At 45.4% G+C, this 25,193-nt stretch overlaps 1 protein-coding gene across 1 annotated transcript; it reads right to left on the bottom strand.

The window, feature by feature from the left end:
• Positions 1-895: 895 nt before the first annotated feature.
• On the bottom strand, positions 896-24,504 carry LOC107121837 (cysteine-rich hydrophobic domain-containing protein 1). The gene is made up of 6 exons (XM_015424840.1): positions 24,479-24,504; positions 24,075-24,129; positions 9,666-9,821; positions 4,576-4,632; positions 2,593-2,652; positions 896-1,459 (listed from the first exon to the last, which is right to left on the bottom strand). The coding sequence occupies exons 1-6, from the start codon at positions 24,502-24,504 to the stop codon at positions 1,409-1,411; spliced, it is 405 nt and encodes a 134-aa protein (XP_015280326.1). The 3' UTR covers positions 896-1,408.
• Positions 24,505-25,193: the final 689 nt, after the last annotated feature.

Here is a 25,193-nt window from a genome sequence, read left to right on the forward strand (position 1 = left end):
AGTTTTCGTGTGCTCGCACACGAAAGCTCATACCTTGAATAAGCCTTTGTTGCTCTTACAGGTGCTCCCACCGGACTCTGAATGAATCGTCTGGTCACTTCCGAAATCTGCCATGCCCTTTCAGTAGTATACTCTGCTCAGGTTTTGGTGGAATACCCTTTGCCTTTTTAAGGAACATGATCAATCGTGGGGAAAGGCCTCAACGATTCCCATTAAATTGTAACCGTTCGGGCAAATGAGTTAAGTTTGCTTGCCTTTAAAGTAAAAACAAACAAACCCACACCCGTTAGTCTGCGACAAGGCGCCAAAGCCTGCCCACTGGGATTTTAATCCCCCCCTCCTTAGAGAACAGACCCCCAACCCCCACCCCCTGGGCCAGATCTCAAACCGCTTTTGAAAGTCCTCACAGTTGCAAAAACAGTTTGGTGAGAAACACAAGCCTCCCCCTTCCCGCTTCGGTTTATGGTTCTTTGGATTCCACATACATACATACATACATACATACATACATACATATCTCTCTTTAAAGTTAGGCTTCCAGATGCTATGGTCACGCCTCCAGCCACAGAAACATGGGACGCATTTCCCCCCATTCATTTCCTACCAAAGTGCACCTGAGCCTGACATTCAGTAAGTGAAGTCCATGGCGTCGCCACAAGAAAATGGCACATGAATGGGCCTCTACAATTGGAAAGAGGCTTACAGACGTCATTCATCATAAAACTATGCGTAACAGTTGGCAAAACGATAGGAGCTATATTACATTTTGTAAACCTTGGCATCACACCACACTTTACATTATGCAATGAAGCAATTATTTACAAATCTGCTGTGTGTAAAGCAACCGACACCCCCCCACCGCCCCGCCCCACCCCCAATGAAAAACTGAGTGGTCTTGCAAGTGCAGGAGATGACCAGTGCAGTTCCCTCACAAGCCTTATGCAAGCAGATTATCATACAAGTTTTACCGATTGTTGTAAGCTAACCTTGACCGTTTCTGCTGAAGCATCTGAAGGGAGAGTGTGGCGCCTGGATCTGATGCACAACGTGGTGCTGCTGAGCCAGGGTGGAAAACTGACTGGGAGCGTGGAAACTAATAAGGCAGCATGCTCAGAGCCAGCCTTCAAGCAGCACTGAGACTATATTCTTAGTGGCAATTTTTATCATTACAGGTATAAAAAACCCCTCCAAACCGGAGTGCGCATACAAGCCTCATTATTGAACATAAAAAAATGTGCAAATTGTTTTCTTCTTAAAACAAAAGAAAGTAACAGAGCAAAGAAGATATTCTACCTAAGTACACACTTAAAAAAAATATCACGGCAAAGTAGACCATCTTCTCTCCAACATCCCCTACAAGGCACTACAGGTAGGAAATGACAGGTAACACGGAAAGTAACGCTGCTCCTCAGTCGGGCCGAAATATGGGATATTTTGGTAAGAATTCTATTAGTATTACCTGCAGAAGAGGGAACAAAACAAAACGATACATTAACCGGCACAGTCGTCTCTTTTGCGCTTAGAACACTGGGCATGCTTTTGGATTTTATGCCGGGATGAAATATGCCTGAGAAAGCCTTTAGATCTTTTTCTCCACTCCACATCATGCAGGGTCTCTTCCCCTGAATCCTCAAAGACAGTTTTCATCTCTTAAGGGGACAACCCGAGAGGGACAGGAAGCCATTCGAGCACTGAAGCCCACCAGCACAGCTAAAAGTATATAATGGAATGACCCTGGCTCCTCAACCAAGAATTCCAAGAGGGAATTGTTTTTGTTAGAAAATCAATGATAGAGTAATAAGAAATCAATCAGATAACAATAAAAAGCTACGACGGTGGTGAAGGAAGGTGTGTTGACAGTCACCGTGAGTTGAACTAGCTCTCTGCAAACACAAGGGCTACTGATTCAAAACCTAAAAGCAACAGCTGAGATCTTTGCAATTCTAAAAGCCCTGGTGGGCTGCCCAGCTGTCTCTCTGGCCTCATGATGATCGCATTTACTTTCCAGAGTCGAGTAAACCAGGGCAGACAGCCCCACAGAAAAAGGCAGGAAGAAGTGGGAGTCAGTTCCGTTCAACTGAGGGAGGCATTTATACTGCCCCTGGGTAAAATGGGTGACCACCCACCCAACAGCTAGGAGGCCACTTCAGGTTTCTATACAAAGGATGAAGACAAGTTGCAGCAGAGCATTTGGTTCTATGGCTCTTAAGGTTCTCAAACGTCAAATGGTCCTTTATTTAAAGAGCATTTTCAGCAAACGCATGATACCTACAGTACAATAACCGAGACAGGACAAATAGTCAGCTTAAGAGGAAGAGCCATTTGCACCATTAGCTGCATACAGACCACTGTGCTCATGTCAAACTCCTCTGAGATAAGAAATTTGCCCACTGGATTTCTCTGGATGGCTTCTCTAGGTTTACTCAAACGTTAGTCCTGCTAATTTCATGGGACTGACTCTCAAGAAGTGTGAAGAAGACTGCAGCCTTTGAGCCACTCTTCACTAATCAATACCATGAAATGACCAATCAGTCCAGTGGAAAAAACAGGGGTTTTTTTGTAGCCAAAGACTAAAAAATGGAAAATACTTACATACTCCATCATATTGCTAGTTTCACATTTCCTTTTACTCAGCTTCCAGTGCAAACCGAGCTGGGAAATAATTGACAACATTTGACATTAATTGATATTGGCAGCAAACCCTTCCTCTGACCATTTGTTTCTATGACTGTTCCAGGGATCTGTTTATGACACTCGTCTAGGGACACAGATTGTCCTTCAGGATGGTGAAACTGCTGCAAAGCTCTGGCTGTGTTCGTTAAAGCTCTTCCTTCAACAGCCAGCTTAGCACCATGTAACAGAGGACGTGCTGATACGTCTCTCTTTGATTGTGAACTAGAAATGACTGTCGTGTTCCCGCCTCTAGCCTGCCACCCTTTTCCTTTTGGTACACACTACTTTCCCTACTGCAGGAGCAGGTGGTATTGAAGGCATTCAGGGTCACGTGGGAGACTTCTCACAAACTGGCAGCCTACAGCTAATCGGCATAGTTTATCTGCACATGATTTTTACCAGCAGGGCCAATTCCCTTCCAACCAGCTGTGTGTTTTTGGCAAGCTCGGATGAGCAGGATCCCTGGCACGGTCAGCTTGAAATACTCAAATGCCAGGATTTCATTCCATTAGCCAAGTAATATGCCCCCCTCCTCCACAATGGGAGAATCAATAGGTATTTTCTAGCAACTACACCCTGTGGACTCCTCTGTTGTTAGACTGCTTTCCACAGCCGGGAGAGTTAAGCTCTTTTTTTCTGGCATGCAATACAAGATGTGATTCTGGGAATCTTAATGGGAGTTTGCAGGCCGCACAGAAGAATGTCTGGTCCACCAATCAGGTAGCATCAATGCTGAAATCCAATTTCCATGTTGTTTATCATTCTTGTATTTCAACAGGTGGACATCATCCAGACACCAGAGTGTCGACAAGATGTACAGAACGGGACGAACTTCTCGAGTTTTGCCGTTCGTTTCGAGAACAATCTTTATCAAACTTCAATTTCCAGTGGTCCTTTCACAGTCTAATTCACCACTAAGGTATCCAAACATTCAGGAAGGCTTCCAACCATTATTATTTCGCTATGGACAGTATTAGACTGTGAAAGGACCACTGGAAATTGAAGTTTGATAAAGATTGTTCTCGAAACGAACGGCAAAACTCGAGAAGTTCGTCCCGTTCTGTACATCTTGTCGACACTCTGGTGTCTGGATGATGCCCACCTGTTGAAATACAAGAATTATAAACAACATGGAAATTGGATTTCAGCATTAATTTCCTTGTGTGAACTTATGCAGCATTTCACTTTGTATTGATGTTATATGTATTGCTGTGCCCTTAGTTTCTGTTCCCACCAATCAGGTACATCAGAGTCCAGCAGCACCTTAGAGACCCCCACAGGATTTTGGGGGTATAAGCTTTTGAGGGTCAGAGCTCCCTTCATCAGCAAGGGTACTCCCTGAAAATCTTGTCCGTCTTGAAGATGCAATTTATACATTTAGTGTTGCCTCCTAGTGGCTTAGTTTAGTCATTGCTGGGGAGTAGGACTGAGGTGAGCCAGGGAACGGCTGTGTGAGGTGGCTGAGGCCTTATGAAGTACGTCAGCAATAAATCTAGTTCCACCCAATGCTCCCTCTAAGCTGTGGAGTCCTGTGAACAAAAATTCTATTTTGTGAGCTCCCGGCATTAAAGTTGTGAGTGAGTGATTTGGCTCCTGCATCAATTAGTTTGCTCTGGAGCCCTCCTTCCTGAGCTAAGGCAAAAATGTGTGAGCCAGAGGCTAGCTCACACTAACTCAGCTTAGAGGGAACACCGGTTATACCTGTTACACTTGGCTGATCTGAACTTCCCACATCACATTAAGTGGACTTGAATCCAGCTCTTCTACAGCTGGCCAAGACGGCCGCCCTCTGAAACGACGGCCCAGCCAGGCATCCTCAAGCAAACCACGTCCCAAGAATTTAAAATAACAGCATGCGATCTGCAGATAGAAGAGAGTCAGCAAAGCCTCTCCTTTGCTTACCTTATGATATAATCTGTTATTTTCCCATTCTAACAACTTCTGAATTGATCTTCTCGTCTAGAAAAGGAAGTCAGAATCATATCAGACTGTGGTTCAGTTCCCTGTTTCAAACAGGACCCAGGGAACTGGTTCGTGACTCAGACGAAGACCATCAGGTTCTGCACGAAGCAACACTGCTCCGCTCCAGGGAAAGTATGACACACGAAACACAGGGCCAGAGAACAAGAGGCACGTGCAGCTGCCTCCCCCAATTTAGGAATGGAATCCTGACACTTTGGGTAGATTTTGTTGTTATTATTGTTGTTGTTTTGCCAGTTTGGTGTAGTGGTTAAGACCGGGTTTGATTCCCCACTCCTCCACTTGCACCTGGCTGGATGACCTTGGGCAAGCCGTAGTTCTGATAAGAGCTGTTCTTGAAAAAAAAGAGCAGTTTCTGTCAGAACTCTCTCAGCCCCACCTACCTCACAGGGTGTCTGTTGTGAGGCGGGGAAGGGAAAGGAGGTTGCAAGCCGCTCTGAGACTCCTTCGGGTAGTGAAGGGCCATGGGGTATAAATCCAATCTCCTCCTCTTCTTCTTTAGCCCTGGCAATACAACTGGGCTAAAAGGACACCCAGACTCCCGTCACTCTGCTGGCTCCCTCCAGGGGCATCCCCTCCTTGGAAAAGGGGAGACCCCAAGGCCACAGGGGTCATCTCTCACCTCCTGCAGGGAAGCTACAAGGGGTGAAGTGGGGCTTCCACACTGGCATGTTCCTTCGAGCCCTGCTGGCACAGAGGGAGTTAAAGGAGCGGCTGAGTTGCATCCTCCTCCCTGCGTCAGAGCTGCAACTGGGGGGGGGGGCACGGACAATCTGTATTTGAGGGCCCATAAAAGAAGGCCCAGCCAAGCATCAGCTGCCCAGACCACAACTCCCTCTTGCCATGGGATAAATGTCAAGGCAGTGATAAAAAGCATGAGGTCGGCATTAACACAGCTTTGTAACACACCAGCTAGGTGTTCTGAAAGCGTCAAACCGACATTTATTTTCTGATTTAAAAGTTGGAGTTGCCTTCCAAAGAGGTTTATTGTTAGACTGTGCAAGAGAAAGGATTGCTTGACTGACTGAGCATTTCCTGCCTCCTCCAATGCATTCTTACAGAAGTCATTATTTTGAGTATACCCAGGGGTCATTTCCTACAGGAGCGCACAGGAGCAGAGCTCTGGCAGTAAAGAGCCCACGGGGTGGGCACATGCAACAAGCCCCACCCCCTGCTCCCAGCAGCCCTCATTCACAGCAAGAAGCAGCCAGGTAAGTTGCAGAGCGCGCACCCAGCCCGTTGGTCCAAAACAGTCCAGTGGCACCTTTAAGACCAAGTTTTATTCAGGTACAAGCTCTCCCTCCTCTGCGAGGACAGATCTTCATGTTCCCCTCCCCCCGGCCAATAGCTAGCAATCCAAAAGAGTCCAGTGGAGCCTGAGCGGTGGGTGTTGCCTTCTGACACACTTCCGGTGATGTCAGGGGGTGTGGCATATGCAAATAAGTTATGCTAATGAGTTATGCTAATGAGCTCCTGCACCTCCTTTTCTACGAAATGACCCGAGTATACCTCTTCATGGGAAGAGAACTGACTCAGAGCAGAAAATCATGCAGAGATACAATGGACAGCAGAGACTGACGCAGAGATGCAACAGACAATATTCTACAAGGGTAGGCAATTCTCATGAGCCTCTGCACTGCAGTTTGCTAAACTCAGGGGCAGTTTACACAGTACACCTTTCCTGGGTCAGTCCGCAGGCCACATACGTGGTCTAGGAGTTCCATGCTTCATAGAAGCGTGTGGGCCTGATTCAGATCAGGAAGAAACAAGAGAGAAACAGGGAAATTAATATAGCAAACCAAGAATAAAACCTGTGCAATATAACTAGTATTCTCCATGGAACATAAATAAACATTTGCATAATGTAACACATAAACACCCCAAAACAGTCCCAGTCATATACTTGCTGAACCCAAAGTGTTCATTCAATAGTCAGTTTCAAAATAGTGGAAAAATAGCAGAAAAATCCTCCAGAATTCAAGCATGGAGTTGTCTTGTTTTTTAAGAATAGATCAACAAGAAATGTTGATGGCATGTTGGATTATTTTAAAATGTATTTATATTGTTTTACGATTTTAAGGCTTCTAACTGTATCAGTACTGTTCGGTCTCTTTAATTAGTACAGTTTGAGCACTGAGCCACACAGCTGGAGATAACTAATGGAGTGATTTAATAGGGGCTGAGGTCCTGTGTGGATTGAATGTTTCTCAGTTGCATAAGACCTCGAGCCAGACATCCTGGAATGTGAAGTTAAATGGGCCTTAGAAAGCATTAGTAACAACAAAGCTAGTGGAGGTGATGGTATTCCAGCTGAACTATTCAAAGTCTTAGAAGATGATGCTGTTAAAGTGCTGCACTCCATTTGCCAGCAAATTTGGAAAACACAACAGTGGCCACAGGATTGGAAAAGGTCAGTATACATTCCAATCCCAAAGAAGGGCAATGCCAAGGAATGTTCAAACTATCGCACAATTGCACTCATATCACACACTAGCAAGGTCATGCTCAAGATCCTACAAGCTAGGCTTCAACAGTACATGGATAGAGAACTGCCAGAAGTACAAGCTGGGTTTCGAAGAGGTAGAGGAACGAGAGATCAAATTGCCAACATTCGTTGGATTATGGAGAAAGCAAGAGAGTACCAGAAAAACATCTACTTCTGCTTCATTGACTATGCTAAAGCCTTTGACTGTGTGGATCACAACAAACTATGGCAGGTCCTTAAAGAGATGGGAGTACCAGACCACCTCACATGTCTCTTGAGAAACCTGTATAAGGGCCAAGAAGCGACAGTTAGAACCGGATACGGAACAACTGATTGGTTCAGCATAGGAAAAGGAGTACGACAAGGATGTATACTGTCACCTTGCTTATTTAATATATATGCAGAGTACATCATGCGAAATGCTGGCCTGGATGAATCACAAGCGGGAATTAAGATTGCTGGGGAAAAGATCAACAACCTCAGATATGCAGATGATACCACTCTAATGGCTGAAAGTGAAGAGGACCTAAAGAGCCTCTTGATTAGGGTAAAGGAGGAGAGCGCAAAAGTGGGCTTGAAGCTCAACATCAAAAAAACTAAGATCATGGCATCCGGCCCCATCACTCCTTGGCAAATAGAAGGGGAAGTCGTGGAAGTAGTGACAGACTTCACGTTCCTGGGATCCCAGATCACCGCAGACTGTGACTGCAGCCATGAAATTAAAAGACGCCTGCTCCTTGGGAGGAAAGCGATGGCGAACCTAAACAGCATGATAAAAAGTAGAGACATCACCCTGCCAACAAAAATACGCATGGTCCAAGCAATGGTATTCCCAGTAGTCATGTATGGCTGTGAGAGTTGGACTATAAGGAAGGCCGAGCGCCGAAGAATAGATTCTTTTGAACTATGGTGCTGGAGGAGACTCTTGAGAGTCCCTTGGACTGCAAGAAGATCAAATCAGTCAATCCTCAAAGAAATCAACCCTGACTGTTCCCTGGAAGGCCAGATAATGAAACTGAAGCTCAAATACTTTGGCCAGCAAATGAGAAGGGAGCACTCACTGGAGAAGACCCTGATGCTGGGAAAGATTGAAGGTCAAAGAAGACGGGGACGGCAAAGGATGAGATGGTTAGACAGTGTCATCGATGCAACGAACATGAAATTGAGCCAACTTCAGAGGATGGCGGAAGACAGGAGGGCCTGGCGGGAGATGATCCATGGGGTCGCGAAGAGTCGGACTCGACTGTGCGACTGAACAACAACAACAGTTGTTTTAGGCACTGTTAGTTCTCAGGATTGATAAAGTTTGATATGTAATGGTGGTAAGTTTTATAATTGATATTCATTCCGGGAACTTTTTGGTATGTGGTTTGGTGGTGTTATGTATGTTTATGTGTGCTTGGTTTAGTATAGATGAGCAGTCTTTGAGGAAGGTGCATGTTCAGCTAGCCTGCCCATTAGTTGGATCGTGTGAATATCAACACTTGATGTAGTTCTGGAAGGAGTTCAAAGGAATCTAAGCATCTACTATCTGATTGACTTTATTTGGATTTGGACTATGATTAAGCTACTTCGTACACATTTTGCTTTGTGGACATAACCATGGAGGATTTTCCCACTATTTTGAAACTGTGACTATTGAAGTAACTGGATGAACATTTTGAATTCAGCAAGTATATGATTGGGACTGTTTTGGGGGTGTTTATGTGTTATATTCTGAGAATGTTTATGTTCCATGAAGAATACTCAGTAAACTTATATCTAGTTAATTTAGGTAAAGGTTTCCCCTTGCTAGAAAGCTAGTCAAACCCAACTCTAGGGATGCGGTGCTCATCTCCGTTTTAAAGCTGAAGAGCCAGCGCTGTCCGAAGACGTTACCATGGTCATGTGGCCAGCATGACTAGACGCTGAGGCGCACGGAACACTGTTAAATTACATGGGTTTTATTCTTGACTCAGTTCAGAAACATGGTATATAGGGAGAGAGGGTTTACACACTCCCTGAGCTATTATGTGACCTGTTGGTGGAACTTGCTGTTGATGGGCTACACATTAAGCTTTCCCAAGGGGCAAACAGTGGCTCCCTGGAATAGTTTCAGATTGGGAAAATGGCCCTGGGCTGTGTACATAAGCTCTTCTCCCCTTATACTGCAGTCCAGTTTTGAAGGAGACTCTGAGCACATCTGGGAAACACAGGGACAGATCCAGTCGCCCCCTCAAGTAGCCTTTCCCTAACTTAAGTGGCCGGATTCGATCCAGTCAGCTTTTTCACTCTCACCCAGTTCCCTTCCTCGCCTTTTCATCAGTGGAAAAGCAGATTAGATGCAACCTAGGAAGTCATGCAGAAATGCAGTGTGAAGCCTCCTCTCTAGATGGGTACCACGGACTCATAAGAGCATTCAGTCTTGTTATTTATTGTGACACCCAATTTGAGAAATGCTGCATTCCTTGACCACTTCAGAAATTAAGGCGCCTGGTCAGCTGCAGGCCCCTCTCGATAAGACCACTGCCTCGATTTGCCTACTTACTCTTTTGTTAAGACACACAACAGGCCACAAGCTGCATCCCAGCGTACAGCAGCAGCACAGACAGCCACAGAGAAGCCATTTGACACTGATGGGGAGATTCTTCTTTAAGCACGCATTTACACGACTGATACTGGTCTTGAATTCTTCAGGGGCAACCTGCAAAGAAAGGGAGGGGGAAGGGAGGAGGGATGGTGAATTCATATTGGGAATGAAACACAACTAAAATATCAAAAACAGAGAGATCCTATTTCGTATAGAACAGAGGTAAAATGTTCCAGGGGTCATTAAGCACAATTCTGGGTTTTAAAAAGAGTTACAACCCAATCAGGGGCAGTATTTTAATTTTTATAAAGGAAATAGGGCTACATCATAATTGAGTGTCCAAGGAAATTGCACCATGTTTCTACTGATGTGAAACCACATTCCACATTGTTTTGACGTGTCATGATTAATACTTATGCTTCGTTCAGACGACAGCTCCATTTCCAAATTCTGCATTTCCTAGTCCTATGATATTGCTTATTAGATATACCTCTGACGATGCCAGTCACAGCCGCTGGCGAAACGTCAGGTACCACGGCCATACAGCCCGGAAAATCTACAACAGCTAATGAACTCCGGCCGTGAAAGCCTTCAACAATAAAAATATAGATGATAAGAGTTTTCTATCAGGTAATCGGCACTAACTGCAGACATGATATAATATTTTTCTGCTATGCTGAGTTAAGTTTAGCAAGTGGCTGTTGTCTCTAGTAAGTGTTAAGGCTCCCTGTATTTTCTGTGTGGACAGATGAACTAGTTTGTTGACACTGAGCCAAGGGGGTTCTTCCCCTGACTATAGAGTTTCATGGCTAGAATATTCTTTAGGGAACATTTTATTTTCCTTGTTTCTTTTCCGTGGTTTGTAGATGTCATAATGCCAAGAGACACCTGGCGTTTTCAATACTTGCAGCTCTCTTGAGGTATTTTGTTTTGTTTTTAAACTGTGATTTGTATATAAGTGTATCAAGCGTTTTTACGATTGAAAAATATGGCCCAGTACTATTGAAGTTATGTTCCTTCATGCACTGCGTGATGAGGGACATATGGTTAATCAAATGCTATTTACAAAAGTGGGTACCATAAGCTGGTTTTCAACAATTCCAAAATTGCTGAGAGTTTGATTTTTGGGGTGGATAAAGTGACCCTTTCCTGGAGATGTTACAGCAAATGAGTCAGTGACATGGAGTAGATGATTTTTTTAAAAAAAAATTCAGTGCTATATTTTGGATTTTTAAAATGTATCTATAGTTGTCATGGCTGTAGTTGCTACAAATCAATCATGTTAGATGGCCTAAATGTGGGATATGAAGCGTAGAAAAAAACCAAATGCTTACACATGGTTCAGGCTTGTACGTGGCATATTTGTGTTCTTTTGCAGTCATTGTTTACATGTTGCTAACATTATTTAAATACCTATATTATTCATTTCATTTCATTTCAAATTTTGATTCAGATACAGATCGTCACTAGACTGTACGCACAAGAAAAGCACCTTATTTTAAAAGACAAACATTCCAGATGGATAATTCCAACTATGCACAGCCTGAGCTTGTCTGAGAGTCCCGCCTACTTCTGTAAACAAACAGTCAAGGGGTGACAGAACACTGCAACAGTGCCTGGAAGGACAGGCGGAGCTGCAATCTTTAGTCAGTGGTGCCAATGATCAACAGGATGGAATGACTGCATCCTGAAATATTATGGTCCCCTGCTGGCAGAGAACTAGTGACTCCCCTAGCTCAGCATCAGTCACTCTTTATTTATTCATCCATTTACTTCGCTTATGCCTGGCCTAGGGTCGCCAAATAATTCTTTGCCGGGAGCGGGGGGGCTCCCGGCCGGCGTCGGGTGAGTGCGCGAGCGCAAAGCGTGCACGTCACCCGGAAGTGACGTAGGCACGCTGGGGGCAGGGCCACGGCCATACAAGGGAAAACCATAGAGTTTTCCCTTGTATGGCCGTGGCCCCGTCCCCAGTGTGCCCAGCGTGCCCACGTCACTTGCTAGTGACACGCACGCTGGGGGGCCTCACTCCCCAATGGGGACCCAAAGTGGCCTGTAACACTCTCCCTTTCTCCATTTTATACTCACAACAACCCTGTGAGGCAGGTTAGGCTGAAAGGGAGTGACTGGCCCAAGGTCACCCAGCAAGCTTCCATGGCACAGTGGGGATTCGAACCTGGGTCTCCCGGACCCTAGTCTGACACTCATCCCTAGACTGGTCAAGTTTTCATATACAAGCTCCAGGCCCAAGAACATAATCCAAGTCAAAACTGAAACTCCCGCTTAATGTATTTTAGTTATTTATTGAGAAGTTCTTGGGGCCCTCACAGGGCTATTCAAAATTAAGCATTTATGGCAGCAGTAGATTACAATTCTTTACGTCACCCCGAGATAACTGGAGGGAAGGAAGAAGAAAACCACCCCCTAACTTATTTATTTGTCTTTGCTGGTGTCTTCCACCCACACAAATGCATCTTAATTGTAATTCTACTGGATCTTGTAACTTCACACGCTCAATGCCTATCAGGCAGAGAGGAATATATTGCAAACACTATTATAGAATAAAATAAATTTCAAGTAACTGAACTCCATTTAAATAACAAACCAACGCTTCTTGTAAGAGCCAATTTAAGTGTTCCATTTGGCATTTGACGGCTGGCCATTTAGTAGAGAAACTACTTCAAGATGCTATGGTAAAATTGTCTCTCACCAAAAAAGTTTTCAAGCAACTTGGTTCCCAGTGGTGAACTATCTAGCAGAAGAAGAAGTGATTCCAAACAACTCTTATTACAAAGGGCTCTTAAGGGTTGAGAAAGTTGATTATTGCATAGCGTCAATATATGTTATGAATGTACTGTTGTAGATATTGTTCAAAATAAAAAACACTTATTGGGGGGAAAAAAGATGCTACAGGCATCAAACACTATGGAACTTTAGAATCACAGGAGGAGTCTGACCCCTTCTGGGGCAGAAAGAGCTTCCCCCCCCCGCCCCCCCCCGGACATCAGCACCTTTTCCTGAAGTGACCCATACAGGTCAGCATTCTTCCTTCCATTCTGAACCTCGTAAGGAAGGATCCCAACCGCAAAGGTGGAAAGAAACCACAGCTGCTTGTTATCCTTATAAGGTAGGGTTACCAACCACCAGGTGGGACCTGGATATCTGGAATTACAGTTTATTTCCAAACTCTGCAGATTGGTTCCCCTGGAGAATACAGCAGATTTGGAGGGCAGATTCCATGGGCCTTATACCCAGATGGACTCCCTCCCCTCCACAACCTCCATCTCCCCCCCCCCAATAGTAGAACTCAAGAGTAGAACTCGCTGCCAGAGGGTGTAGTGACAGTCAAAGGAATAAACACTTTGAAAAGGGGACTAGATAGATTCATGGAGGATAAGTCTATCAATGGCTACTAGCCATGGTGACTGAGGGGAACCTCCAAATTCAGAGGCACTAAACCTCCGAATCCCAGAGCCAGGAGGCAGCATCAGGGGAAGGCCTCAGCCTCTCTGCCCTGTTGTTGGCCCTCCAGAGGGACTGGTTGGCCACTGTGTGAGACAGGATACTAGACTAAATGGACCCTCACTGGTCTGATCCCGCAGGACTTTTCTTATGTTCTCCCCAAGCACCAGCCCCAAATCTCCAGGAATTTCCCAACCTGGAGTTGGCAACCGTATTCTAAGGAGCCTTATGGTCTCTCAGAGTTGTGAGGCTACAGTGTAAAGGAGCGTTGTGTCCGCAGTCATGATGACCACAGAATGAGGCCAAAGTCCAGGGGCACCTTAAAGGATAGCTCTGAGCCGGTGGTCCCAGATGCCTTTAGCCTGCAGGGCCAGCCTAGCTCACTCTCAGTTGCACTGGAAATCCAGTTTCCCCATGGAAAACCTTTTTCTTCCAGTGCCCTACACCTTTATACCAAAGGCAAATAAATCCGCCTCCAGCCACAAAAAATGCATCGATTCAATTTTTATGCCACCCTTCCATGAAAGAGCTTATGCTGCACATGCAGCTCTCCTTCACGTCTTCTTCTTACAACCACCCTGCGAGGAACAGTAGATGTAACTTTGAGGCAGAGTGGGTGGGGCTGAGCCTGGGTCTTCCCAGAACTGGTCTGAAACTCGGACCTCTGCCTCACACTGTCTCTCCGCACATTCCGCTGAGATTACTTTATTCCCAGCAGTATGATCTAGCCAGAATTAAGTGCATCCTTAACACTTTCCCTGAGGGAAACAAGGAACTTAAAAAGTCCATTTGACCAGACTGCCTCCTAAATATGTTTCTGAATTAAAAGAATACCTAGCAACTCCAACTCATTTGGCCACCAAACGAGAAGGGAGCACTCACTGGAGAAGACCCTGATGCTGGGAAAGATTGAAGGTCAAAGAAGACGGGGACGGCAAAGGATGAGATGGCTAGACAGTGTCATAGATGCAACGAACATGAAATTGAGCAAACCTCAGAGGACGGCGGAAGACAGGAAGGCCTGGTGTGATCTGGTCCATGGGGTCGCGAAGAGTCGGACTCGACTGTGCAACTGAACAACAACAACAACAAAGCAACTCCTGACCTCAATGGCCCTGGCCAGCTCGATCTCGTCAGACCTTGGACGCTAAGCAGGGTCGGCCCTGGTCGGTATTTGGATGGGAGACCTCCAGAGAATTCCAGGGTCGCTATGCAGCAAGTCAGTCTGTTATCTCTTGCCTTGAAAACCCTGGTGGTGTCCCCGTAAGTCAGCTGTCCCTCGACAGCACATGCCATCCATCCAGCAACTAAGATCTGTTCAAACCTGAACAAAGAACCTCAAAACAAATTGGATACCAAAGGTTTTATAATCTGGTTCCCAGAGTAACAATGAAAACAAGAAGGAAAGTAGTGAAAAGCCAGGTTTCTTGGAAACTTTCAGAAGATCACAAGGCAAGAAGCTGCCTGTATCACTTCTCAGCCTTTCAGCAGCACACGGAGCTGCGGTGGAAAATTCAAGGCATACAAAGGCAACGCATGGAGCTCAGGGGAGAGACTCAGGTTCCAAATGAGAAGCAGCTGGGCCGGGGGCCAGGAAGCCTGCAGGAACAGCCCCCTCCCCTTGTGGCAGCAAGCTTAGGAGCATAAGAAACTCTCAAGCCAATCCAGGGGAAAAGAGCGCGCTGACTTCCATAGGTCAGACTCCCGCCTACACAAAAGACCTTGTTGGAGAGCAAGAACGTGAGGTCTAACACAGATCTGATCATCCGTGAAGGGGCAAAAGGGGTAAAAAAGCAATTTGCTAGCAACAATTTTAACGCTGCCTGAGTCTGCACATGCAGCAGAAGTGAAGGGTTGGTGAAAGGTGCCACTGAGTCACAGCCGAATTCAGGTTTTCAAGACAAGAGAGGAACGAACAGAGGTGGGCTGCCATTGCCGGCCTCTGTGCAGGGACCTTGGGCTTCCTTGGTTGCCTTCCATCCAAACACTGACCAGGGCCCACCCTGCTTACCTTCCAAGGTATGATGAGACTGGGCTAGCTTGGGCTATCCAGGTCAAAGCAAAAGACGCTCAGAGGTAGTTTGCCATGGCCTGCCTCTGCCTAGCAACACGGGACTTCCTTGGTGGTCTCCCATCCAAGTACTAACTTCCGTTATCTGGCGAGATTGGGCTAGGCTGGGCCATCCGGGTCCGGGCAGCGAAGGGGTAGGCGTCTACTGCTTCAGACTGCCGGTGGGAGCAACACATGCGCATCTGCCCTCATTCAAGAGGAAAGTCAGCATATAAGCGCTGAGGTTTCTTGCCCAGCCCACTCTATGTCTGAGGCTAGATTACTTTTGTTCTTAAACACTGACTGTGTTTTTACATTGGCTCTTTTAAGCTGTACTGTTTTAAAATATTATTTGGGTTGGGTTTAACCAATGATTTGGATCCACGGACGCCCTTTATTGAGGCGCAGAATACTTCCCGCTGGAAAAATGGCTACTCCCGTGACATGTCTACCTGCCGGTGTTCCCTCTAAGCTGTGGAGTCCTGTGAGCAAAAATTCTACTTTGTGAGCTACTGGCATTAAAGCTGTGAGCGAGCAATTTGGCTGCTGCATAAATTAGTTTGCTCTGGAGCCATCTTTCCTGAGCGAAGACAAAAATGTGTGAGCCAGAGGCTAACAAACTGTGAGCTAGCTCACACTAACTCATCTTAGAGGGAACACTGGCGCAGATACTTCCCGCTGGAAAAATGGCTACTCCCGTGACATGTCTACCTGCCGGTGTTCCCTCTAAGCTGTGGAGTCCTGTGAGCAAAAATTCTACTTTGTGAGCTACTGGCATTAAAGCTGTGAGCGAGCAATTTGGCTGCTGCATAAATTAGTTTACTCTGGAGCCATCTTTCCTGAGCGAAGACAAAAATGTGTGAGCCAGAGGCTAACAAACTGTGAGCTAGCTCACACTAACTCGGCTTAGAGGGAACACTGCCTGCCACCCCTTAGCCAAGACGGCTAAAAGAAAAGCTCCGTGTTCGGGAGGTGTCCCCCTTCACGTTCCGTTTGCTGGCTTCCCAGTGGTTGGTCCCTGTTTGAAACAGGTTGTTGGACAAGACGGATCCTTGGTCTGATCGAGTGGGGCTGCCTTTATATTGACCAGTAGCCTATATACTCGTAGGAGCTGCGGTGGCTCAAGTGGTTAAGACGCTGAACTGCAGGCTGTGGAAGGCCGGTAGTTCGGCAGTTCGAGACCTGGGTGCCGCATGATGGAGTGAGCTCCCGTCTCTAGTTCCAGCTCCTGCCAACCTAGCAGTTCGAAAGCAAGAAATTGCAAGTAGATAAATGGGTACCACTTCGGAGGGAAGGTAACAGCGTTCCGTGCACCTTGGTGTTTAGTCATGCCAGCCACATGACCACGGAAACGTCTTCGGACAGCGCTGGCTCTTCGGCTTGGAAACGGAGATGAGCACCGCAACCCTAGAGTCGGACTCAACTTGCTTTCGAGCAAGGGAACCTTTACCTTTTCTTTAGCCTATATACTCAGTCCTCTCTGTCACCTGGGGATTCCACCTCACTCTGTTGTCTGTGTGCATCCGGCTGCTATCAAGAGCAGCTTTCCAGGCCCACCATTACCAGAGGTGCAATGAAGGAATCTTGCCAGAAACAGATGTCTCTTACCTTGCAGGATGAAGAACTGGCAAATTATCCAAAGCATGAGCTAAGCTAGCCAGGAACAGGGCAGCTGCATTGGAATGCAAAAGGAGGGGCCTTTTAAGTTGGAAGGATTTGGGGGGGGGGCTGTAAGGTAACGGGATGGCCCTCAAAGAACAAGCAAACAAGAACAGCGGCCTGCAGCACAACAAAAGCTTAAGAAGGCTGGAATCTGTCTGGCTCCAAGGAAGGAAAACAACAGCAGCTACCCCAGACCACACTCTAAAAAGAGTTTTTGTCAGGCCCCACACACCATAAAATGGACAGAGGGCGGAAGGAAGGGCCATAATATTTTACAACAGGATACAAGAGTGGAAGAAAACAAGCAAAGCCCAGCAGGCCCGGCTCTGTCCTCTTTGGCCATTGTGATCACAGCCCGATCAATCACACCTTGTGCTGAATCACAATACCAAGGGTAAGGTTTACAACCTCTGCTTCCCTGCATTGCCAACCAATTTCCCTACAAAGAGCCCCTGTGTGTTTTAAGAGCCGCGCAGGAAGCCGGGCTTCCCCCTGGATTGCTCCAGGTGAGAGGGAAATGGAAGCCACAAGGATTTAAGATCATGAGAAGGGACCTGTCTTCCTTCTCCAGCAGAAAGCCGGAGCGAAGAACAAGCCTTCTCTTATCCGAGCGCCTGTCACCCTTTGGAACACTGATGAACATATGATGAGCAAAGCTATTCAAAACACACACACACACACACACATACACACAAAACCTTTATTGGCATGAAAGCACAAAACATCATGGAAATACGGGGAAATACTAAGATGCATCAGTCACTTACACTTGGCTATTCAAGCCTCGTCTTCTGATTGTATAATATAAAAATTTTGCAACAGCCTCCATTATTTCGCAATTAGAATTAAACAGAAGGAAATGAGCAATTGAGTCATCAGAGTGCCAGCTCTTACCCTCTAGAAATGGAGTAATAAAACGAGATCGGATATCCCTATAGAGGGGGCAATGAAGTATGGTGTGTGTAGTGGATGCTATATCTTTTGGAGAGCCCTAAGGACAAAGTCTGTGTACATATGGTATCTGGCGGTACCTCCCTAAAAGCACCTCTGATGGCAGAACATGAAAGCGTGCAAGCATGTATGCTCTGCAATGATGTGGGGCTGTTAAACTTGACAGATACTTCGCAGTAGAGCCCGTGTCAAAAGTCCCCAACCTGCTTGGGGAGCATCTGCTGGCTGTGCATTCCCTAAGTTCTTGCCTTTTGATGTCAAGAAATCTTTGTTTAATAATAGCATAGGCTTGTTTATCTGAAAAGGGGGCTAAATAATCCGGGGATATTCCCATTGTAGAGAGTTTCTGGGGATATTAAAAACAGATTACGTGTTTTGTTAAAAAATAATTACCATAAGGTTAAAAATAGGGGAAAGGTGCTATGGGGTTGTTGTTCAGGTTTGTCTCCTACTTTGCATCTTTTCTTTTCATACATTCTTTCCAACACATGCTTACTGATATAATTATGTACTTACTGATTATGTGCTCAGAAAAGGTAAGTAAAAGACCCCCAATCCAGCCCTGTACAACTTTTCAAGATATTCTGTCTCGTTTTGGCCTAATATTTTTGTCTCATTTTGGCATTCAGGAAACTATGCTGTGTTATCAGTGCCCACAAAAACACAGCAGTTTAAATGTTTAAAGGAAACACTTTAATCGAACTTAATATAATCATTGAAATACATCTATTCTCAATAGGCCTAATAGTGATCCACATTGTAGTGATTATATGGCTTGGAATCTTGCTAGTATTATCTAATCACTGTTCTAGAATTCCATTAACTTATCCCAAGCATTATTAAAAAGATGCCAAGTCTGTATTTCTAACATTAGCCATGTTAATTCTTCAGTTTCTGCAATATGCAAACTTTTAACATCTATGGACGCACATCCTTTAAGTAGCTATTAACAAATTCACTAACAAACTGCCTGAGGAAATGTGCATGCACACAAAAACTCCCACCTTAAATAAACTTTGTTGGTCTTACAAGGTGCCACTGAACTCAAACTTTGTTTCACTAACAAACTGCCTCTTGAAGCCACGTGGTATAACAGGACACCAGTTTCAGTACACTGATTTAAGTTTTTGTAGTCTACTCCATACCAAGATTGCTTTCATTTAACAAACGGACAGCTCTTCTCAACCTAGGTTTCTCCCTCTCCCCAGTTCCCTTATATGCAACAGTAAGGCACTACAGTTTAGTTATCTTAAACAGTCACATTAAGCCAGTTTCCCTAGTACAAAAGGGAGCATACCATCATTACCAGATCAGCGGCATATTGAAGAAATCCACTGTTCCATTAACAGCTTACTTTGAGCTCAAGGCTTAATAAAATGGGGGGGAAAGTTTGTGGAATTCTCATTATATTTTATATAGGCCCATCCTTGTACTGAAAACCACACCACCTGTGGCGATTCATTCAGTGGTTTAAATTTGGGATGCATAAAGGTACCACCGTGCACAGTTGCCAAGCCTGCATTCAAAATAAGATGCTTCTCTCAACCAGAGAGTTCTACTGTACATTTACATGTCAACTCAAGCATGAGAATACTGCATACTGAACAGAGCTTAATCCCTGCAGATGCCTTTCATTCATTAAAATAGCAGGCTATCTCCCAATGAGGCAAAGCATAAGGCCTGATGTTGTTAGGAGTCATCAGAGATCTCCAGGCAGTGCAAAACCTTGCCCTAGTGACAACCCAACACACAAAGGCTCCAGGCCATCTAGAAAGTAATTTGTCATGTATCTCAGGATAGCTGAAAGATCTGTCACTCCCATCACTGCCCTTCCTGTCTGATTTGTGACTTCTTCCAGGTGTCCCAGTTCAGCCTGGAGCATTCGCCTACTAAGCCCAAAGCAAGGCCAGATCTACAAGCGCAAGAGGATGAGTGGGCGGCAGACAATACCACTTAAAAGGGCAGGTGGATGACCCCCCCCCCCCGTCGAATGCACAGAGATCCACAAATTCCCTCCCCAAGGTGAGTGCCATTCTCTCTCTCTCTCCCCCATACATGTGCCTTCTCCACTGTGCCCCCCCCCTTCTGGAATGGCCTCCCTGCCCAGGTTAGGGAGGCTCCTGCTCTCCTGACGTTCCACAAGCTAGGCAGAAGTGAATGATTCCAGAGGGCTTCCTTACACAGGCAACAGCACTGGACTGCGATGAAGTGGTTATGAAAGATGCTTTGGTAAAGCGACAGGAACGGTGGATTATACTAGTGTCTGTTGCAAGTTTCCTCCTACTGTGTAACTTCTGCATTGGTTAACATGTCACGTTTAAATGCTTAGGCTTTGTTATCAGGTTTCTTTCAGCTCTGTCTCAGATTTCTGGTGGGTTCCAGGTTTCCACAGTCCCAACCCTGTTGCACTGTTTATTGGATGCCCCCATCCTGTTGACTGTATTGGACTCACGCTATGTTATCTGCCTTGTGCCTCACTGAGAAAGGTGGACTATAATAAAAACAAACGTGTCCTTCCTCATCATCTCTACTGCATTTTTATCCAGCCCTGCCAAGAAGCTCTGGGTTCTCCCCTCTTCCATTTTATGGAGAGCTAGTTTGGTGTAGTGGTTAAGTGCGCGGACTCTGGGAGAATCGGGTTTGATTCCTCACTCCTCCACTGGCACCTGGCTGGATGACCTTGGGCAAGACATAGTTCTGTCAGAGCTGCTCTTGAAAAAGAGCAGTTTCTGTCAGAGCCCCACCTACCTCACAGGCTGTCTGTTGTGGGGAGGGGAAAGGAAAGGAGTTTGTGAGCCGCTCTGAGATTCCAAGTGAAGGGCGGGGTATAAATTCAGTCTCTTCTTCATCTTCTTTATCCTCACAACAACCTTGTGAAGTTGGTTAGGATAAGAGAGAGAGAATGGCCAGTGCAGGCCAGCTGCTGAGCTTCATGCACGAGTGAGAATTTGAAGCTAGGCCACCCCAAAACAAATGCCACACTGTAACCCCCGGAACATACTGCCTCTCGGTAACAAAATAAAATTAGTGAGGAAGGCTAATTTGACCGGTCCAAGCTTTATAGTTAAGCAGAGATATGAATCTGGAACGGCACTCTGTTCACAACACCATGATGGGCCGCATTTTTACTTTTCTCGTTAACACATCTGACAACACCCTAGCAAAGAAACGACCGTCTACGGGACAATCACTGAAACTGGAATGAGAGAAATAAATGCTAACCCCAGTCAGAGCTCAGCACGTAAGCCAGGGGCTGCATACGTGTCTTCCTTAGTTTTACACAGACTCTCTCAAAATGGGGTGTTAAAAAGGTTACAATAAAATATTTTGTTAATGACATTCCAAATTTTGAGTGGATACCACACAGTAACCCGCGGAACATACTGCCTCTCGGTAACAAAATAAAATTAGTGAGGAAGGCTAATTTGACCGGTCCAAGCTTTATAGTTAAGCAGAGATATGAATCTGGAACGGCAGTCTGTTCACAGCACCATGATGGGCCGCATTTTTACTTTTCTCGTTAACACATCTGACAACACCCTAGCAAAGAAACGACCGTCTACGGGACAATCACTGAAACTGGAATGAGAGAAATAAATGCTAACCCCAGTCAGAGCTCAGCACGTAAGCCAGGGGCTGCATACGTGTCTTCCTTAGTTTTACACAGACTCTCTCAAAATGGGGTGTTAAAAAGGTTACAATAAAATATTTTGTTAATGACATTCCAAATTTTGAGTGGAAATGCCACAGGAATCTGCAACCCCAGAAAGCCCCATGCTTAATGAAAAAAAGATCTTCTCCAGGGTCAATGCTTTGCAAGGGGGAGAGACGTTCACCCAAAAAAGAGAGAGAGAGAGGAGCAGCTGTAGTTCGGTGACATGGGCCAATGTACCTGCTTTGGTCGCAGAAGCCCCTGAGTTCAGTTAGTGGCAGCCGTCACTCCACAAACATGTTCTGGACCAGCTTCTGGACAGACAGACATCTTTCTGGCAACTACAGCACAACCCCATCTCATCAGTCACTCCTGGCATCCCACGCTTTCTTTTGCACAGCTCAGGGACTGGAAATGCTTCTAAGGATTCCCCCACACCTGTCAGCTGCAGGTGGACTGCAACAGGAAGGAACCTCCTTTCGGATGATGCCTCTGCCCATATACAGGCGCAGAAAGATGCAAACGGAATACTGCAAGGGGACCCTCCACTCTGAGGGGTACAGTGCGGCAGAAGCATCGAAAACGGTGGCTTAACGCTTTCTTCCACCTTTTTTTTTTGTACCCCCCAAAGGGGATGTTTTTTAATTGCATTTTCTAATAACTACACACTAAAAGCTACAAACAGAAAATGCAGGGAAGGGGTATTACATCTATAGGAGAAAGTAAAGAAAACCCTCTAAAAACCCAAGAGATGGTGATCATACATACGTTTACACATTTACCTTTAAACTTAAACACAAGTTAACTCTCGTTGAAAATGATCATCTATCTAATTAAACATAACTGTTTCATCAACATTTCTAATTTCATAAAAAGATTGTAGAGCGGCTTTCTTCCACCTTGATTTAGTCCGGAAGATGGTTCCCTACTGATCTGGCCACATGGATCCATGCCACAGTGACTAGAAATGAGATTATGGTATGGCACTCTACATAGGTCTAAACTTGAAGTTACCCTGGAAACCCCAGTGAGTCCAGAACGCCACCACTCTGTTGCTAGCAGGAGCTAGGCAGTGTATGCATATTACATCCACTCCACAGTCACTCCATTGGTTACCTATCAGTTAGCGAGTTCAATTCAAGTTACTGGTTATCACATACAGAAATCTGGGACTCTCATTCTGAGGAAAGTTTTCTGAAGGTGCCATCCGGCAAATGGGTAAGACCAACAGATGCCCCTGCATAATTATTCCCTGTTGCATCTCCCACTTGGTGGAACAACATGCCCGAGGAGGTCCGGGAAGGCTCCTGCACTGCTTTCATTCCACACAGTATGAAACAGGATTGTTCAGGAGGGTCTTCCTTTTTACGCAGCATAAGGCTGTAGTATAATGAAATGGTTCAGGAGGACACTTTTATAAAGGGAACAGTGCACTACACTCTTATTCTATGTATTATGGTCTTACTGTGTTGTCTTCTACTTTTATAATTCCATTTTCTGCATTTTTATGCTACCTCATGTCTGATTTTTTTTTTTTTTGCATTGTTTCTGTTTTTTTGTAATGCTTACCCCATTGCATTGTCTATTGCATGTCCCATACTATTTGGCTGCCCTCTTGGATCTGCACTGAGGCTCAGAGAGAAAGGTGGGTGATGAATGAAGCAAATAAACCCTGGAAATCACTGCATTAGGGCATTACTTCAGAAGTGTAGGAAAGATTATTGGCTGCACTACAATAGTCAGAGCCAGGCACCTTTTCTGCAGATACGGTCAGGAACAAAAGTCAACAGTTGTAACTCTGTTCCGATCAGAAACTGGCCAAAGCTGAGTCATCAGAACAGGAACCAGAAAATAGGAGCCCCATTTCTTTTTGTGCCTGCCATGTCATTTAAGAACGCTGCCACGCAAGTGACACCGTCAGCTAGAATGTTTTAAAACATTGTCCGGCATGAAGGAAAAAAGAAACGGTCAGTGGATCAAAGGGAAGAAGCATGCCAGATACAATTCTATAACGTGTTCAGTTATCCCAGTAGGCGATTCAAAACTAGCACCATCATTTAACATTTGCAAAGGTGCTTCAAATGTGCAAGGCGCTGTATGTTGATAAAAGTGTACAGGTCCTTGGCCACCAGATATGCTAGGCATGCCTTGTTATCAGACGTGAGCCCAGATATTAAGAGAAACAGGGAACATAAGAGAAGCCAATGTTGGATCAGGCCAACACTCTGTCACACAATGGCCAAAAATACCAGGTACCATCAGGAGGTCCACCAGTGGGGCCAGGACACTAGAAGCCTTCCCACGGTTGCCCCCCCCCCAGCACCAAGAATACAGAGAGTTACAGTGATGTGGATTTCAGTAGGGTAAAATGGCTGACAGGCTTCAAGAAACCTGCCGTGGATCAAAGGGGCACCCTGCTCCTAAACAGATTTACTTGAATGTAGCTTTTCCTGTGATCAGTGAACATGTCTGCAAATAAAAGCATTTAGGTCCACAGCATTTGATACGAAGAATGATTGTCAGCACGAAAGTATACAACCAGTAGAAGGGAAAGACGCTTTTTAGATTAAAGTTGGTACAAACTCTGACTTACCTTCCCTGTCAGAACAGAGGGAAATTCTGTGTCAAACTTGTTGCTCAAGCCAAACCTTAAAAACAAAAGAAAGAAAGAAAAAGCATTTCCACCCAACCTAGGCTTCTTTCTTTCACCATGAGTTATTACAGTGCTCGTTTTTATCCGTAATGCTTTCAAACAGGCACCAAAGGGAGCAGTTTGCGGAGCAATGCAGACATATTAACAGGAACATTATCTCCTCTTTTTTAGCAAGTAACTTCAAGACGTTAAGAACTTACCCGTGCTCCTCATTATAGCTGACAAAGCAATTATATTTTCTGTTTTGACGAGCGCCCAGTGTTCACTCCAACTGTTCACCATTTAAACCTACAATTTGATTCACTGTAAACTGTTCTCTTTGGGAATTAGTATTCAGGGCATACTTGCCCCAGCGTTGATTTAGAGCCATCATTCTCTGAAGCTGCCTACTCTTTGCCACGCTTTCCACACACTATCTGCGGTCACTATTAAAATGCTGCTACTGACGTAACAGCATTTTAATTGTACCCCCGGATGATTCTTCATAGGACAGAATCAGGCAGAATAATTAGTTAATTAATTATTCTACGGCAATGTGTGTAGTATAGCCAGTATGTGTAGTGTGTAGTATAGTCAGGAGATCTGAAGACTGTCTGGCAGTCTTAAGTTCTAGCCCTTATTTTTTGGGCTGAGAGCTCTGAAAGAGCTGTGACTGACCCAAGGTCACCCAGTTGGCTTCATGTGGAGTAGTGAGGAATCGAACCCAGTTCTCGAGATCAGAGTCCATCACTCTTAACCACGCTGGCTCTCTAGGATCAGGCAACAGTGGTCCCTTGACTTCTCAGCTTAAATCCCAGTAAGTTGCTCAGGTTGTTTTAGTTTGGGGGTTGTATGGGGTTTTTCTACACTAAAGCATCGTACCCATTTATACTATCCACATTCATCTAAAACTGCACTGGAATTTGGGGCTGTACACTGGTAATGGCATGGTGGCTAGCCAATAGGTGCCTTCCAGAACTGGCTCCCACCTCCTCCTGTTTCAAACTGAACCATGCAGAAAACTTGCAGTAGTTTTTCAGAACCCAGAGGCAAAAAGGAGCTGAGGGGGACAGATAGGTA

Source organism: Gekko japonicus, unplaced genomic scaffold, assembly GCF_001447785.1.
Source record: "Gekko japonicus isolate JY-2015 unplaced genomic scaffold, Gekko_japonicus_V1.1 scaffold1114, whole genome shotgun sequence".
Classification (NCBI taxonomy): domain Eukaryota; kingdom Metazoa; phylum Chordata; class Lepidosauria; order Squamata; family Gekkonidae; genus Gekko; species Gekko japonicus.